This window comes from Gymnogyps californianus, chromosome 1 (genome assembly GCF_018139145.2).
Source record: "Gymnogyps californianus isolate 813 chromosome 1, ASM1813914v2, whole genome shotgun sequence".
Taxonomy (NCBI): Eukaryota; Metazoa; Chordata; class Aves; order Accipitriformes; family Cathartidae; genus Gymnogyps; species Gymnogyps californianus.
This window is the reverse complement of record NC_059471.1, coordinates 215,318,370-215,334,850: the sequence shown is the minus strand read 5'-3', so window position 1 is coordinate 215,334,850 and position 16,481 is coordinate 215,318,370. Positions and strand designations below refer to the sequence as shown.

General features: G+C 39.4%; 1 protein-coding gene across 1 annotated transcript in view; it reads right to left on the bottom strand.

Moving 5' to 3' along the window:
- The window catches only part of MKLN1 (muskelin 1), a 97,344-nt gene that overhangs the window by 10,227 nt on the left and 70,636 nt on the right, over window positions 1–16,481 (bottom strand). Inside the window, exons 12-15 of the mRNA XM_050893086.1 lie at window positions 15,728–15,857; window positions 7,078–7,225; window positions 5,872–5,986; window positions 2,510–2,649 (exon numbers count right to left, since the gene is read on the bottom strand). Coding sequence (XP_050749043.1) covers window positions 2,510–2,649; window positions 5,872–5,986; window positions 7,078–7,225; window positions 15,728–15,857 — 533 coding nt within the window. The remainder of the gene's footprint in view (window positions 1–2,509; window positions 2,650–5,871; window positions 5,987–7,077; window positions 7,226–15,727; window positions 15,858–16,481) is intronic.

The window sequence follows — 16,481 nt, the reverse complement described above, 5'->3', positions numbered from 1 at the left end:
CCCAACATTTCCAAACACCACAATGTTAGTGGCAGCTCAGGCTCGTATTTGCTGCAGTACATGCTTTCAAGCCAGACTGAAACACGGAGAAGGGTTTTTTGGGAGTATAAGGGAGTTACAAGGGCAAAGTGTTACATTCTTACTAAAAATATTCAAAAGCATATGTACAGCAACTTCTTGATACATAAATATGAAACATTCATTTTCCACAAAGTATGAGTAGCAGCTCACATGAGGAGCACAGTTCAGACACAGGCAAGCCTTGAGCACTTCAGTCCCAGGGATATTTACATTCCTGACTGCGCAGAAGCGTAACTGGAAGTACAGGGATGGAGAACGCTCCCTGCTTCTGCCAGACAACAGAAAAAGGGACAATGGGGGTGAAAACCCCCAGATTCAATGAATACTGCGCCTTAACATTCCACCTTTGGAAAGAGCACATGTACGTAAAAATCCTGTGCACCACCACCATTATTTTCTCACTTTCTTTTAACAAACAGAAACTGTAACTTCTGTGAATTCCCTGAAAAAGTTAATATAGCCCTCAGAAAATGATTCTGAGCTCAGCATCCTCAGCGAGCAGAGCTACTTCCCTGCAGCACTGTTAGGTGCATAAGCCTAGAAAGGATGAGGTTTAAAATTATTTATCTTTTTCTCCTATGACTTATCCACTGAGTGCAGTATTGCACTCTGTTCACCTTCTGAATCACCAATACACAGTATTAAGCCTTCCCAGGAAAACAGCTCAGACAATTCTGGATTCCAGAGATGAGGACCCTAAAAAACCATGTTCTCAGTTACTTAACTGCCTTGTATCAACGGCCTTACAGGAACGCAAGATATTTTATTCAAAATACATTTCAGTTACCTTTAACAGGGTACAGCTTGTCAAACTGAAAGAAGTCACACTGAATAGATTTAATCATATTGTTATTTTTTTTATTTGGCTATTTATACCATAGTAGACATCTGTAGCCCAAATTTTGAAATTGTCGAAAGATGCAAGTCATTTAGCCAGTGCATGGAGCACAAAGACTATGTCTGTTACCTGATGTACACGACATTTTGGTAATTAAGCATGATTTCTTCCAAACATTCACATAGATGTTCTTAGATGATATTGCCATGGTCCAGAGAGCTGAAGTACCTTAAATAAGTGGAACCATTGACACCTTGCTCTTCTATGCCTGGCCAGCTTGGCTCCACTATGGCTGACTGGTACTAAACAAGTTAATAGGCCAAACAGGACTCCAGCTGATGCAGTGGATTTGCTGTGTACGCAAGCCAAGTACTTGTTCTGGTACCTAGAGCTTGAGGGAGTGCAGATAATGGGCAGCCAAGTGACTCCACAGCAGTTCAGCTCCAGCCCCGAGAGGCACACGAACTCCAGCAAAGCACCCATCATACCAGTCCCTGGCTGCTCACGTTGGCCTCCCTCATATGGACCCCAATAAATGGGAGCGTGGTGCATAAACCCCAAACTTCTGCCAGACAATATGCAGCAACATTTCCTTTGAGTGCAATTTAAGCAAGTAAAAACAAGTAATCCAGAGGTGTCTCTGGAGGCTGTACAGCTGCATTTGCATACAACCACATATGGGTTTAATAAGCCTCCCAGATTACTGGGCAAGACCTTTATTCATGCTTGTAGGTATTCACATCTACTGCGTGGCTCATCTGCAAAAGGCCTCATCCAGCCACAGTGATTGTGAGTTGAGTGTAGCAATTTGCTTGCTGCCTCAGAAGTAAAATACCATCAGTAAAAACTGACCTCCAACTCTTGGCAGAACCTGATAACAAAGTATTCTCACCAAGAACGGAGAAAGAGCTATTTATTGGCTTCAAATAATTTGCTGGGTCTTGAAAGGCTGTCTTGCTGCTGCAATTTCTTGCCTAAGGCAATACCATAAGCTTGATTTTGAAAAGCTGCTGCCCTAAATAGCAAATATAAGGCAGCTCTGAAACATCCAGAGTGCAAGAAGCATCACAGTGTAGCTGAATTCTGCATAAGTGAGATCTTTCAAGTGATTCTGAATGAGAAACTCTGATGACCTCACCACAGTTGAGTCTCAGATGTGCAGAGGCATCCAGCCCCCAGACTTCATTAGCATCCTTGCGAGCTGTTACTATCTCCTAGCACAGTGTTTCAGAAACATACTCTGTTTCCTTGGGAGGTGACAGTACCAAAACACATGTTGATGAGCAGCAGAGTGAAAAGGGAATCTAAAAATTCCCCACAACTCCCCACATAATAGCCAGATTTTTCTAGTTTTAGAATAACATAGTAAAGCCAGAATGAAGTTAATTTTGTAGTTTAGCCCTGCCCCACTGCTTTTTATTATTAAAATAATTTTTAAAAAATTAAAAATAATCAAGAAACCTGCAGACCACCATATAACCAACGAAGTGACGTTTCCCAAACCAGTTTACAAGATATTCAAGTTTTAGCAACTTTAAAAAAAAAAACACTTTGGAAAAGAAAATTGCAAACCACTTTTTGTTTCTATACCTGTGCTTTCTTATGAGGTATTTGCAGTGTCTTAGCAGGTATTCCTTTGAAGGTCGACAGAGCTTCAGAGACCAGAAATCATCTAATCTCATCTTTGGAGAGCAGGACTTTCCAGGATTCCCTCCAAATAAGTAATGAACCTAAGCAAATGAGAGGCAGATCAAAAAGTTGATTGTTTGTGTACACCCTTTAAACAAAGACTATTGACTACGTCAGCATCTTTGGAGAGGTTTATTCTGGAGGAAGAAAACTCTGCCTTTTGGACAAGCTGCTCCATCTTATTATTAGCCTTACTTTGTCCCCTAGGAGATGAAGAAAGTTCTCTTAAACTGCTTACGTTTTAAGATAATAAAAAAAGCTGCACTGTTAGAACCTCCCTCTAGCAGATTCCTGAGATACTATAAACAAACATCCACAAACCATGCAATCTCTTTCTTTAGGAAAAGCCTATGAGTATGATAAATCCTTAAGCACGTAAGATATGAGCAGAAAAGAAGGACCTGCACCAACTCTTTTTGCCCTGTTCAAAATACTTGATGCAAACAATACTCAAACTGATGGATTACCAACCTCTTCTCCAATCTTGTCCTCAAAGACTCCAAATTCTCATTGTCATGAGAAAGGTTAAATTAAGGAACCTGTATTAAGCCTTTCTCTAATTTGGGAATGAGCAGATTACACCCATATAATTGTGAAAAGACTCCAGCAATCACTGTTCTCTTTGAAGAAGAAACATTTACACTTGTGTCCTGGTTTCAGCTGGGATAGAGTTAATTTTCTTCTTAGTAGCTGGTACAGTGTGTTTTGGATTTAGTGTGAGAATACTGTTGATAACACACTGATGTTTTAGTTGTTGCTAAGTAGCGCTTATCCTAAGTTAAGGACTTTTCAGTTTCCCATGCTCTGCCAGCAAGCAGGTGTGCAAGAGCTGGGAGGGAGCACGGCCGGGCAGCTGACCCGAACTAGCCAAAGGGATATTCCATACCATGGAACGTCATGCCCAGTATATAAACTGGGGGGAATTGGCCGGGAGGGGCGGATCGCTGCTCGGGCATTGGTCAGCGGGTGGTGAGCAACTGCATTGTGCATCGCTTGTCTTTTCTTGGGTCTAATTTCTCTCTTTTTGTTATATTCCTTTTCATTACAATTATTATTGTTGTTATTATATTTGTATTATTATTATTACATTTTAGTTATTAAACTCTTATCTCAACCCACAAGTTTTACTTTTTTCACTGATCCTCCTCCCCATCCCACTGGGAGGGGGAGGAGCGAGCAAGCAGCTGCGTGGGCTTAGTTGCTGGCTGGGGTTAAACCACAACAGCTTGTTAGAAAGACTCAGAAAAAAAGGGACTTTGTAGACTAACGCTCTGGCTCCGGTCAGAGCACTGTTGTTGAAGCTGCACTACTAAAGCACCACAGTTCAGACAAGCAGCCTTTCCCTCGAGTCAGCGAAGACCATTATCTTCCCAAAGACAAGGGCCACTGACAAAGTGAGTGGGAAGTCCTAAAGATGCTCAAAGTAAAGTGACAACAAGCCCAGCCCAGCATGATCCTGGGAGACTACCAACAGGCCTGTGTCCCCACATGTCCCATAAGCTCTACAGAGCCTTAATTTGACTTGCAGAGAAAAATACTTCTATGGTCTCTGGAAGGGCAGATTTGTCTCACGTCAATACAGCAGCCTAGCTGCAAAAGACTCAATACACTACCTTGGCAGAAAGGAAAAAGCTAACTGATAGTGTAACACAAAAAGCCAAAACTGTAATGTTCAGGAGAATGAGGAAGAAAACACCAATCTTATCTAGAATCAGAAGTCACAACCATTACTGTGATTGTCTTCAAAAAGGGTTCGAGCAATCCTGATATGCCCATCATGGATATATTAAATATACCTGTACACAAAATTCATTTTTTGTTCACAGTAGCTCAAATGAAGTGGTCTAACAGCCATTCTGATAGTTTCAGGATACAACACCTTTGAAATGCAAGGGTAGACTTACAGAGAGGCAAATCTCAAGAAAAGTGGAAGTGTTAAAAAAGGACTGTTTATTTCTTCACCTTTTTTTTCTTCACATCATTTGGTATTTCAGACTCTGAACTGTTGATATTAAACATGCCACAAAGGGTCTTCAAATACTGAGGTTCAAGAAGTCCAACAGGCTACCTTTCTCCACAGCTTTAAAAATAATCACTCAAAACAATGTATTTTTCATCCCACTGATGTAGGCTCTCCTTATTTATATCAAAGGAGTTTAGAAAGGTCATCTGACAGAGGTTTCTAAAAATAAGACTCTTCAAAACAAGCACATCAAATACCTCTTCAGATAAAGCTGGGCAACTGCCATGATTTAGCAACCTTCGCAATAACTTTTAAAATACTACTCTAATCTCATGGTACTTTACACTTAGAAGTAAACCATTAAAGGCAGACCAGTATTTACAGTCTATCATTAAAGCCCGTGAAGATGACAAACAATACAAGTTCTCCATACAGAAGTTGCACCTATTCCTCTTTAAAATCCCCCTTATCCCCAAACTTTTGGTCTAGTTGGGTTTCCCAAATTTGATTAACATCCCATGGAATGATTAGACTAAAGTATATTTGTCTTTTTCAGTTCAGACTGGTTCAGACTAAAAAGAAATTCTAGAAAAAGTTTATTTTAATTGCAAAATATCCGTGAAAGGCTAAGTTAGAGTGTCACAGTAATTTAAGTTCATAGGTTAATGAAGTTATGGTAACCTAATCCATGGGTTTGTGCTTTATTGTTAATATGCACAAAGCCCTCAGTTTACTGAGCAGTCATGTACACTATAAACAATTTTAAGTCTATTTAAGCATGAACATGTCCACTGAAGTCAGACAGTGCTAAAGAATGACAGTTGCTTCTGACATGCACGGCAAAGGCACCTCTGTTAGAGCAGATCTGTAACAGTGATTCGTTCATTCAAACACACTTTCTCCTAGAAATGTTGGTAACTATCTGTGACCATTTAGTCATTAACAGGTTGTGAGATTAAGTTCCTGAGGACAATGAACAAGCCTCAAGTGTTCTCAAGTACGAGAACAGCTAGGAGCTAGCCGCTTGACAGCTTTGTAGAGTTTTAATATATCCCATTGCCTGCATTTTGATTTCATCTAGGAGCTATCATGTCTCCTTCACACTGACATAAGAGTAGTCTTAACACCTTATTTCAAAAGATGATAATAAGTTAAATCAAAGTTACCCACCACATTAACCCAAACATTAACACTATACAAAAAGCTATATTCATTGTACCACCTTCGAAGACGCAACTACACCTTAAGAGCAATAAGATTAAAAAAAAAAATCACCGTATATGCATCTGGACTCTCATACCTTGTGCAACTCATCGTACACCAGCTGATGGGCAAACCTTGGGCAGGGCTCCTCTTCCTGAAGGCTTTTACCTGGATTCTCTTTTGCTGCTTGGTCATTCTTATAGACACAAGACCTGAAATACAAGGCAGTAAGTAATGATTAGTAGTACCTACAGGAAGTAGAAAAAGTTACTGAAAGGCTATAAGGTACAAATGATGTCAATTTGAACTGCTTGGCATGTAACACCAAAGACTTTCTTACTTCTTTATATATTGTCCTCTATTATCCCATCCCCATTCTTAGCTCTACAAAGAAACTCATCCTACAATCAGAGAAGGTCATCTTGGCTGAATACAGTCCTCAATCACAAGCCAAACAGGAAAAAATTCTGGAAAATTTTATGTCATGAGATTTGGAGGTATCTTTACATGTTGCACTGTTTGCTAGCACAATTGTCAGCATGAAGTATTTTTCATTATGGAGAATACCATCTTGGACGCAGTAGAGCTATAGGCCACAGACTATAGCAAAGCTAGTATTTCAATCACTGATTTCCAAGCAGACTTAAGTTGTAACTGAAAATCCATTTTTAAGAAACAACATTCACATCTTTCACAGTGATTGGCCCCACATTAGAAGAGACCCTGAATATAAAAACGCTGCCAGCTCTGGAAAGGGACAGTGGCAACCAGCTACCTAATACAATACAGCAAATAGACAAGGAGATATTTTCTCAGAATACTGGATCTAGCAGCTACCTGAAGTACCACTGCATGCAGCCTGGAAAGAGCTGATAGATCTAGCATGAAGACTTCTCCATCACCGTTCATACAGCAGACCAGTTTCCTTACTTTCTAATAACTAGTACCATGTACACTGCTATTAACAACTTACATTTGACTGAATTTGCTGCACTGATGAATCCTGGCCTTGAACATTTCCTACAGGAAAAAATTCTTACAATGGCTCACTTCCCTTCATCCCCTCCACCTGCCTCCAATAAAGAAGTTCACATGATTTCTCTCCCTCATTTGGCTTATTGCCATGGTGTCTCTAAAGACAATGGGAAAAAGAGGTGCCTCAAGGGAACTCAGTTGTCTTCAATATTACCATTCCATGGTTGTAAGAGGTTATAGAGTTACCTGGGAGACAGGATCGTGTAGGATTGCTTTCTAAAGAAAGTCAGTGTAGATGTTAGAAATAGCACTCCTTTCATCGACTTACCAGCTATTCCTCACAATGTCATAAATCCAGAAGGAATTCCTTACATTCTCTTCCCGCTTCTCCTTGTCTTTACTGAGCCCTGACAAGACATGGATTTCATTCAGTTCTGGATCAATGGTAGCCCTCTGAGTGAAACCTGTCATTGGAACTGACAATGACCAAAAAAAAAAAGTTACACACTGAAAACAACGGAGGATACAGGAAAGGATCCAAGCATCAGAAAAATGCATTTCCTTCCCCCTGCAATTCAGCAGATTTTCTAATATCCGTGGTACAAGCATGAGATTTCACATAACTACCTCTTCAGTATTCTGGGATAAAGAGCATCTTAAGTATAACTTCACTCCCCAGTTTCCCCATTTTCTTCCTTTTTAATTACTTTCATCTCTTCATCTTTCATATAAAACCAAGCCCAATGGGCTGAGCAATCCCAAGCTGGTATTTTCTATGACCCCTCCGGCACAGCCATCTCGCTATTTAGCACAACTTAAAACTGAAATGGCACATCTCAAAATAGGAGGCACGCAGAAGTCGCCAAGCAAACAATTTGCTTCTTGCACATGCCCTCCAAAGCAGGGCAAGAGGGAGAAGAGGAAGAAACATCGTCCAGAGGCTGACTTCTTCCCTGCTAAAGACAAATCCAATGCAAATTCTCTTCTTCCCTTCCTATTTGTGACTCACGGAAGCACAAAAACCATTCTGAGAGCTGCTGTTTCCTAGGGAAAGGTATGGACAGAGCTATTTGGGAGACTACCAGCTCCGAAATGAGAATTAAACTGCCTTAAGATAGAGCTAGATGACCCTTGCAGATAAGAGTGGAGTGATTTTGTTATTATCTCATCCGTAAAAGGAAGCATTGATTCCAAAAAGCTTAATTGCAAAAGCTGGGAAACTCAAAAAAATTCAAGATGAACTCAAGATTACATAGCTCACAACCTTGCCTTGCTTCCTTTAGGACAAAGATATCAAGGAAGGTTTTTGTATTTTCTAAATACAATTAGAATAATTGTAATAAATTGTGGTGTAATTACCAAGCTATTCTTCTGTTCCACCTTCAGATTTAGAAATATGATGAAATACTGAGGATTCCAGCAGTTTTCATCATAATTCCCCGAAAAAAGGTCAGCAAATTTGTTTGGCAGTCCTTTTTGTTTGTTGTATAATTCCCCATTTCCTGTTTCCCTAGGCAACCATCCTTCCAAAATGTATTTGTGAAGGGCACGTGATCTTTGTTTACAGATCCTGTTTGTCTCATTTCTCTTTCTGGGTCAGTTTACAAAGGCTGGTAAAGGTTCCTGGCCTTCGATCAAGATTTTGGCATGAAAAATTCTCAGAACTCTTGTATTTTGCAAATTCTTCCCTGCAATTAACTGTGAACTGCACACATGGCCTAGTAAACAAGCCCTACACTAATAAACCATTTAATATTGCTGTTTAAGAACACCCAAAACGGTATTTTGCAAGCCCATTCTGTAATAGGTTTCGGTCTCGTACTTCACTCTTCGCATTTGGTAGGCCAGGAAAGTAATAAACATCCATTAAAAAATTCTGAGCAGCATTTGGTTTTCTACAGTTTCAGCCCCTACTGAAATGTTTAGCAAAGCCAAAAACCCCAAATAATTCTTAAAAAAAAAAAAGCTTAATTCTTACATAAACTTAAGTAGAAACTGAAATATATTCAGATAATTCTTTCTCAGAGTCCTGTTGACAAAATCCTTGCTTATGGTTTTACAGAAAAGCAGGAGGCTGAGCCTTTGGAGCCTTCACCAGCGTAAGGCTGCCTATTTTGACCTCCAATTCTGCCATGAAGTTTCAAAGGAAAATTAATCCAGTTTATAAGCAAACATGTGGCAGAGCAGAGAAGAAAAGCAGGGAACAATGCTGGCACAACAACAACTACATACCTTGTTTTAGCTGCAAACCACAAGGAAGTTTTTAAATAAGACTAATGAGTACTGTGAAAGTCACCCAATAAGGAAATTGAGAACAAAAAGACAATTATAGACTAAATACCATTAATTTTTTGAAAACTACCATGTAATGTGTTTGCTTGCATAGTCAGGGACTAAACCATTGACCCAAAAGGATTAAATTCAAGGCATATTTGAGACATTTCTGGCAGGAGAGCCATCTAAATTTGATCAGCAATGCTAATGTACATGGAAAATGTCTTTGCAACCCTATCTGCTGCTTTGAACGTTCGAGACCATGCCGGGTTTTAGAAAAAAAGCATGCAAATCTTCAGAGCATTAATATCTCAGGCTCATTGAAATGAAAATTATTATAATCATGAGGAATACGGTTGCTATATTACCACTGATACAGAAAGCGTATGAAACTTGTCTATGGAAGTCCCATCCCTCCTCCTGAAATGTTGTTAAATAAATGAATTTTGTATCTAGTTTATGCTCGATTTCCTGAAGCTGAAATTATTATTGAAATAATGAAGAAGGGAAAAGCCACCAAAGTTCAGTGCCTCTGCTTTTTTACTCTTGATAATAAGAATAGGATTTATCCACAGCGACTGCAATCAAAACCAAATTCAAGTCAAGTAATTTCAGGCTTCCCTCAGTTGTAAATCAATCTCTTCTTCAGACTGTTTGAAATGCAGAATGTCTAGAAAAATAATGTATCAGAAAATATATATCCCTACATTTAGTAAGGGTCTAAGATGAGGAGCAACTTACATAAACTCTTTGACCTATCTAAGCAACTATGTCGAAACCATATTTAAGTAGTGCCTTAGGCTAGACAAAGTTGACAAAAGGTTCCTCCTTTTGCAGAGGAAGACCGAACTAGAAAGTTAGACGTAATACGATTAACACAAGACAACACAAATTTGGTCAACAAGTCCCTGAAAATAAATAGAAAATAAGGCAAGCTACTACACAGTAAGAGGGAGATGCTGTGATATTTTAAACACAACAGAAATGTCAAAAAGATGTTTACCGAGGGAGTCTGATCCTTGCCAGAGCAAAAGGGCTACATAAAATCCTCAGGACTGACAAACGCTTCCACTAGGGGGTAAGAGAGCTTCATCATTTGCAAGCGCAGCGGACTTGCAGTAAATGCTGGATATAATTCAAACGGTTGCGGTCAGCATATTAGAGGGGGACACGGGCTGTAAACTTGTGAAAAGTACTTGTGATATTTAGCTAACAAGATGTACATTGGGAAGGAAATTTAAATTCTGCATGGGAGATAAAATTGAACCTGTGACAGTAACTGATTGCTTAGGATATTTTTTTTTTTTTTAATTTTAAGACTCAGAGTAAAAAGTCATAAACAACAAGCGGTGAGAATCAGACACCGTAATGCCAGTGCACTGCAAGAACTATTATTTGCAATGTACTAGATCCAAGGGGTGCATAAAGTGGTAAGAATGGTTCCGTGGAAGTTCCCTCGCTCTTCCACTTCTTTGCATAAATGTAGATGTAAATCAGCTTTGGAGCAAATGTCCACCGATTTCACACCATTCAGAGTGCCTCTCAGGCCCGGCGATCGCTCAGGTCAGCTGTGGGCAGACAGCTCGAAGGCCATGAAGCAGCGACTGAGGACTTAGCCCTGGTTGTTTTGAACACGGCACTGGCCTATCCCTATGCGATATTAACTTGGCTGCTATGACAATGCAGTACTGATTGAAAAGGAAAAGCTGTAGAGAGAAATTACTAAACGTAATGCAATCCCAAAAAGTCTAGTAGATGGTGAATGCTTTTCTTGTGCCACTGCACTTTTTTCCCCTGTAATCTCATTAACCAGAAGGGCAGTAACTAATTGAAAATAAGAGCTCTGAATCCTCTCTCCAGAACTTAACATTTTCATTTATTTTTATGTAGCAAAAATGAAAAGCTCATGGCCTCAATATTTGAAAACAATATTCTGCCACACAGGCCTTGAGTTAGCAGCCAGTTACATAAACAAGTAGCAATTCCTGAGAAAGCTTCGATAAGATGCTGTGTAACCCTGTACAATATAATTTCCATTGAAATGTAGCGCATGGGAAAAGCTTTTCTACAGACGTGACACGTAATCATGAAACAGGTATGTTCCCACTACCACAGTCCCTACTTACAGGCATTTATTTGATCATAGTGATCATTTCAGCAAGCCAAATATTTTTTGGCTTGTATGTGCAAACAGCTACAGTTGTTTCAAGCGCAATGTTGGCTGCTGCCAGTATCTAAGCAAGAAAACAGAGCTTTTACACAGAGGCAGAGTTTGCAAAGCAGGAAACTGGAGTTCACAGACGTGGTTCTCATAGTACTAGACAGAAGTTTGGAAACTAAATCTCATTCCTCACATTTGAGGGGATACTATAGCATGTTTTTAAACATGCTTTGAAACACAGCATTGGCAAAACAATGATATAAAACTTGTAGTCTACAGACCACTTCTGAAGGATTTGTGAAGGATAATTAAGGGAAGCAAGTTCATTGACTGCCTTTTAGTGCCACCTAAATTACGAAACCCTCAGAACACGTTACTGCTAATGCCACTACAAGTGACTCGCAAGTATCCTCTCTCCTTGTGATACCTCATGATTAAAAAATCGGAGAAAGCTACATCACATGGATATTGCTGTTCACCAGAACCTGGCACCTCCCTGATAGATTAATTTTAAAAAAGCGGTAGGTCAGCAAATTACTCCATACCACTACTTGTAATCCATATAAAACTGAAGTAGCACCTCCCCTGAACTTTAATGGAGCAAACCTTGATGAGTGATAGAGACAGCGTACAGGCCAGCTGTTGACACAGCAAGATAATGATTATCCCCTTGGATTTTTCATGATGAGACTGTGTTTGGCAGTCAGCCAAGGAGCAGCTAAGGAGATCATTCGAACAGTTTGGTTGTCATGTTGAAAAAGCAACAACCCAATGCCCAACACTCAGTTCTCTCCCAAGCAACATGAGATTTTGGAAAAAGCAGGTCAGTTAGTGAACTTGAACGGATTCACAGTCAGAGGAGATTATTTTGAGATTGGTTCAGAGAAGCATCTCACAAGATGAAGAGCATATAAGGTCCCTCACAAAACAAAGTGCTTCCATGGCAAGAGACACGCTGGCCGCTGGCAAGATAGACCTTAAACTGAACAAAGGCAAAACATGTCAGGTGTCACAAACAGATGATCAAAATGGGATATTCAGACTGTTTGTCTGAGTTGGACCCTGGCCATGTTGAGCTAGCTGTGCTATCTATTTTGATTAATGTTTTTCTGACTTCGTCTTGTTTTAAATCGGGATTTCCTGGCCTGGGCTGTATCGCCTCTGTCCGTGGTACTTATCCATGAAACCTCCCGTCTGTCAGGTGCACAGTTCTGTATCTGGAAGGAGCATCTGCCCCAGCAAGAGACATGGGATCTTCACTGGTAGTGAAAAAAAATACTTGCAGTTTGCCCATAAGAACTACTTCACCATTAAAAGGAGCCACAAGAACGTTTAAGGCTTGTTCGCATTTGACTTTGGAAGTTACTGGATACCAAGGGATATAAGATGATCTTGATCCTCTTGCAGAAGGAAATTCTCCCTCTGACCAACAGCTCTGACACACCATCTGAGTCAGGGCCAAAAAGGATTATCACAGGAACCTTGACCACAAGTGTTCCCATTAGCTCCCTTAGACCTGAAATGACTGCCCGTGATTAGTCATGGATTGTGTGCTAAGTCAGTCAGGCAAGCTGTCAGTATCGCCTTTTGAAGACATCTGATACTGGTGGCATCTCTAGACTACGTGTATGCTTCAGAGATACACTCTGTCATATGCATGTTGGGTTTGGGGTTTTTTTTGTGTGTGTGTGTGTGTGTTGTTGTGGGTTTTTTTAAAAGTAATTACAAGTATACAACTGCTCTAAAAGGGTATGTCCATCAACATACACATTTCTGCCTCTCCTCCAACCACAGGCTCTATTGAACTGTACTACGCTTACTCCAATTTGTACCACTACTGCCTTTCTTCACATCCGACTCATTATCAAAGTTGCATTGTTTTCCTCAGTCCCATTTTGTCCATTCTCTAGCTGAACTACCAAATTTCTTGCTCCTAACAGTTATCATGCAGCAGAAAGATAACCATCCTTAATGGCCTAATTTCACTGTAGTGCCCTTCTTTGACAGCAAAGAGAAAGCACCAGATTTTTTGATGCAATGAGCTGGAGAAAGCACCCATGCTCACTGGCAAATGGCATTTGCCAGACACAGAGAGCTGCAAGGCTTACCTATGGTTCAAAGCAGATTGAGTCCCGAGACATTTTTAGTAGGCAAAGCTGTGTGCACACCCATCTTTTAGAAAGTGCACCTTGATCAAATTTGAACTTTTCCCAGGAATGAAAAAAGCATGTTCGAACTTGCTAAAATTATTGTCTTTTACTCCAAATTAAGAAAATTTAAGTGATACTTATCACCCAATATTCTCAAACACGTCACCTATACAAGGAACTGGTTCCAGGATCAACAAAGGCACAACTAAGAGCAAAGAAACACTAAACAGCATAAATATCTCATCCAGAAGATCAGAGCAGCACAACCAACATAACCTTACCACAGTTTTCTAGCATTGCAACAACTCTGTATTACTGATAGTCCTTAACTATCCGTTTTACTACTTTTTAAAAAATCTTCTCACTATTCTAATGGAAATTTTGAACAAATGCACAATTAAGTTCTTTTAGAAAGGATAAAAATCAAAATAGCTCAACTAAGAATAGAACTGAATGCCACATGCGAGCCAGGAACAAAACGTAATCATGGGACTTTATAGGAACATTTAGGTCAGGCATCCTCAACTTGACTCATCACATCGAGCAGCTTAAAACTTCACAGCGACCAGTCAGGGAATCACTTTGTTCATACAGATCAAAATGGTATATCACTACCTAACAAGAGCACAATAAAAACTTGCTTTTTTGGGTGAAAACAGTGCTGTCAACATTTGCTGTCTGAATGTAACAAGCATTTTGTTCTCTTCCTGTTAAAATGCAAATAATCCTAGCATTTTCTTTCAAAAGCAAGGGAAACGTTCAAATCTGTTTGTTTACTTTCTACACACAGGAGAACAGTAAACTGAAAATCTACTCATGAATTATTTCCAATGAGTCATTTTCTTACAAAGTCTACTATTCACCACTTTGGGGCCTGTGGGAATGGAGAGGAGGGCTAAATATTATAGTCTCATTTGCTTAACCAAACCTTGCAGTTACTGTACTTGCTAAGAAGCAGAGCTCAGCAGCTTCTCCAGCCATAAGACAAGCTCGGTATCTTTAAATCTGAAGCAGACACAGGTGTCAGCTTAAAGCCACATGTTTTAAAGCTTCTGGTTATAAAGAAATGTAGTTTTAAAAAAGCAAAATGGCAGAATGCTAGCAATTTCGGGGGGGGGGGGGGGAATCAATTCTTTAAAAGCTCTCAGGACAACAAACGGTGCGTGGGTGTGTGTAGAGCAGCATCAGGCAACATGCAAGCACCTTAATAAAGGAGATTGTCAACAATACAAGCTGGTTCTTTCTTGGAAGCACTCAAGTAAATAAATGACTCCAGAGAATAAGAGCTTGGGTACTCTTCTCCCTCATTGGCATAACTAGATTAATGAGCAAACAGTAACTCATAACCATCAATAATTCACTTCAAAAGTTCAGCAAATTACTTGCTAAAAATTAAGCCTGATCAAAATAAGGAGGGCAGCCTAAATTCAAGATAAATTAGCTTCCTTGGATTTTGGCAACTGGAAGAGAAAACAAGATTGGGACTAAATATACATAATATGAGAAATATTCATAACTTCTGTGCTAGAGTAGTACGCAGTACAACACATTTCAACTTCTGAGCTGTATGCTGAAAATCAGGATATTTGCAACAGGAAAATGACGTGCTTATACATGCAGAAATCCTTTTTGGAAAAAAGAACATTCTTCTCTATGTCATCCGAGGAGAAAAGGTATAAAATCAGTTCTTTATGGTTATGTTACAATGCCTTTTGGGTGTTTTTAAAGGTTTCTGTTATACAGAACTATGCCTGGTGTATATAGCTCCAGTGGTATGAACCAAACAGGACTGAAGCCTTGCTCCCTCCTCCTACCCTTTTTTGCCCCTCCCTGATAATTTAATACAAGAATAACAGGACAACAGGTCTCATCTTTCTAGTCAGCTCCTGCCAGGCAACATAACCTCTGTCCCTCTACTCCAATTCTCGGTCTCTAAGCATCCTACCTGCCTTTCTGCATCTCAAACCAAGCAGATTATTTCTATTTTATGGCATCTTTCACTTGATGAAAAGTAGAAAAAAAGAAAAAATTGCTTTCTCATTTCCTGGTTTAAAGAAAATTTTTTTTCAGCCTTTTTTTTTGTCTTTGCTGCAGTTTCAAAGGAGATATTTTTAGTTCTTATTTTGCTGAAATTTTTTTCTTTTGAGGTGCTATATGGTTTCATGCATCAATTATTTGTATTGTGCTGAAGATGGTGAGTGTCAAATGACAGGAAGGACAAAAGAGTTGGCATAAGTTTAGCCTATATACTGTGGAGTTTACTTGGGTATGTAGGGCTAGTCAAGGATGTTAACCTGATGCCACAGGACATTGAAGCTGGCCTTTCACCTACTTAACAATATATTTTGCATCTGCACCAACGGGAAGAAATTAATATGTAGTTATATTCTTACCCATCCCTGAATCTTTCTTAGTGCCATCTGATATGATGTCCACATGATCGCTGTCTACATCATAACTGAAGAAGTCATTCAAGTAAGTCTTCGATCTCTGGCCACCAAACACATATAAGCAGCGATTTTTCTAGAATGGAAAAAAAAGTATGTCTTTACAAAGCTCAAGAAAGTACGTTGGCCAACTATGACCACTAACAGATCCATTAACGAATCAAAGAGTAACAGATATGTTTCTCCTAAGTTTAAAATCATGCCTTAACTATCAGGTCTGCCAGTCTTAATTTGGTAAGTATGTTTTACTGTCATCTCCACAAAGATTCACAGGGAACAATTACGCAGAACAGTGTATTATTCTCAAACTCAATAAAAACTTAAGAATTCTTGATTGGATTCTTGATCTTCTTGATTCTTGAGTTTATGATTTCTCAGTTTCAAGAGCTAAACCATTAAGGGCTCACAGCTTCTCCACCCCAAAAAGCCTCTTACAAATGCAATTTTAAAGACTTCTTTTTCATGATCCATATGAGACCACAAACCTGGATCCACCAGAGTTTCAGCTCCACAGTGACTAGGCAGATTTTACATAGTTAACTGTTGTAGCCCTGCCTGATCAAGCTATAACTTCAGAACACTAAAACAGCAATTCATTTTTCAAGTTTAATATTAAAGAATTAACAGTCTCCATGTATAAAACCCATTAGATCATAACTTCACTGTTAAAAAAAAAAAACCAAAAACCAAAAAAAAACCC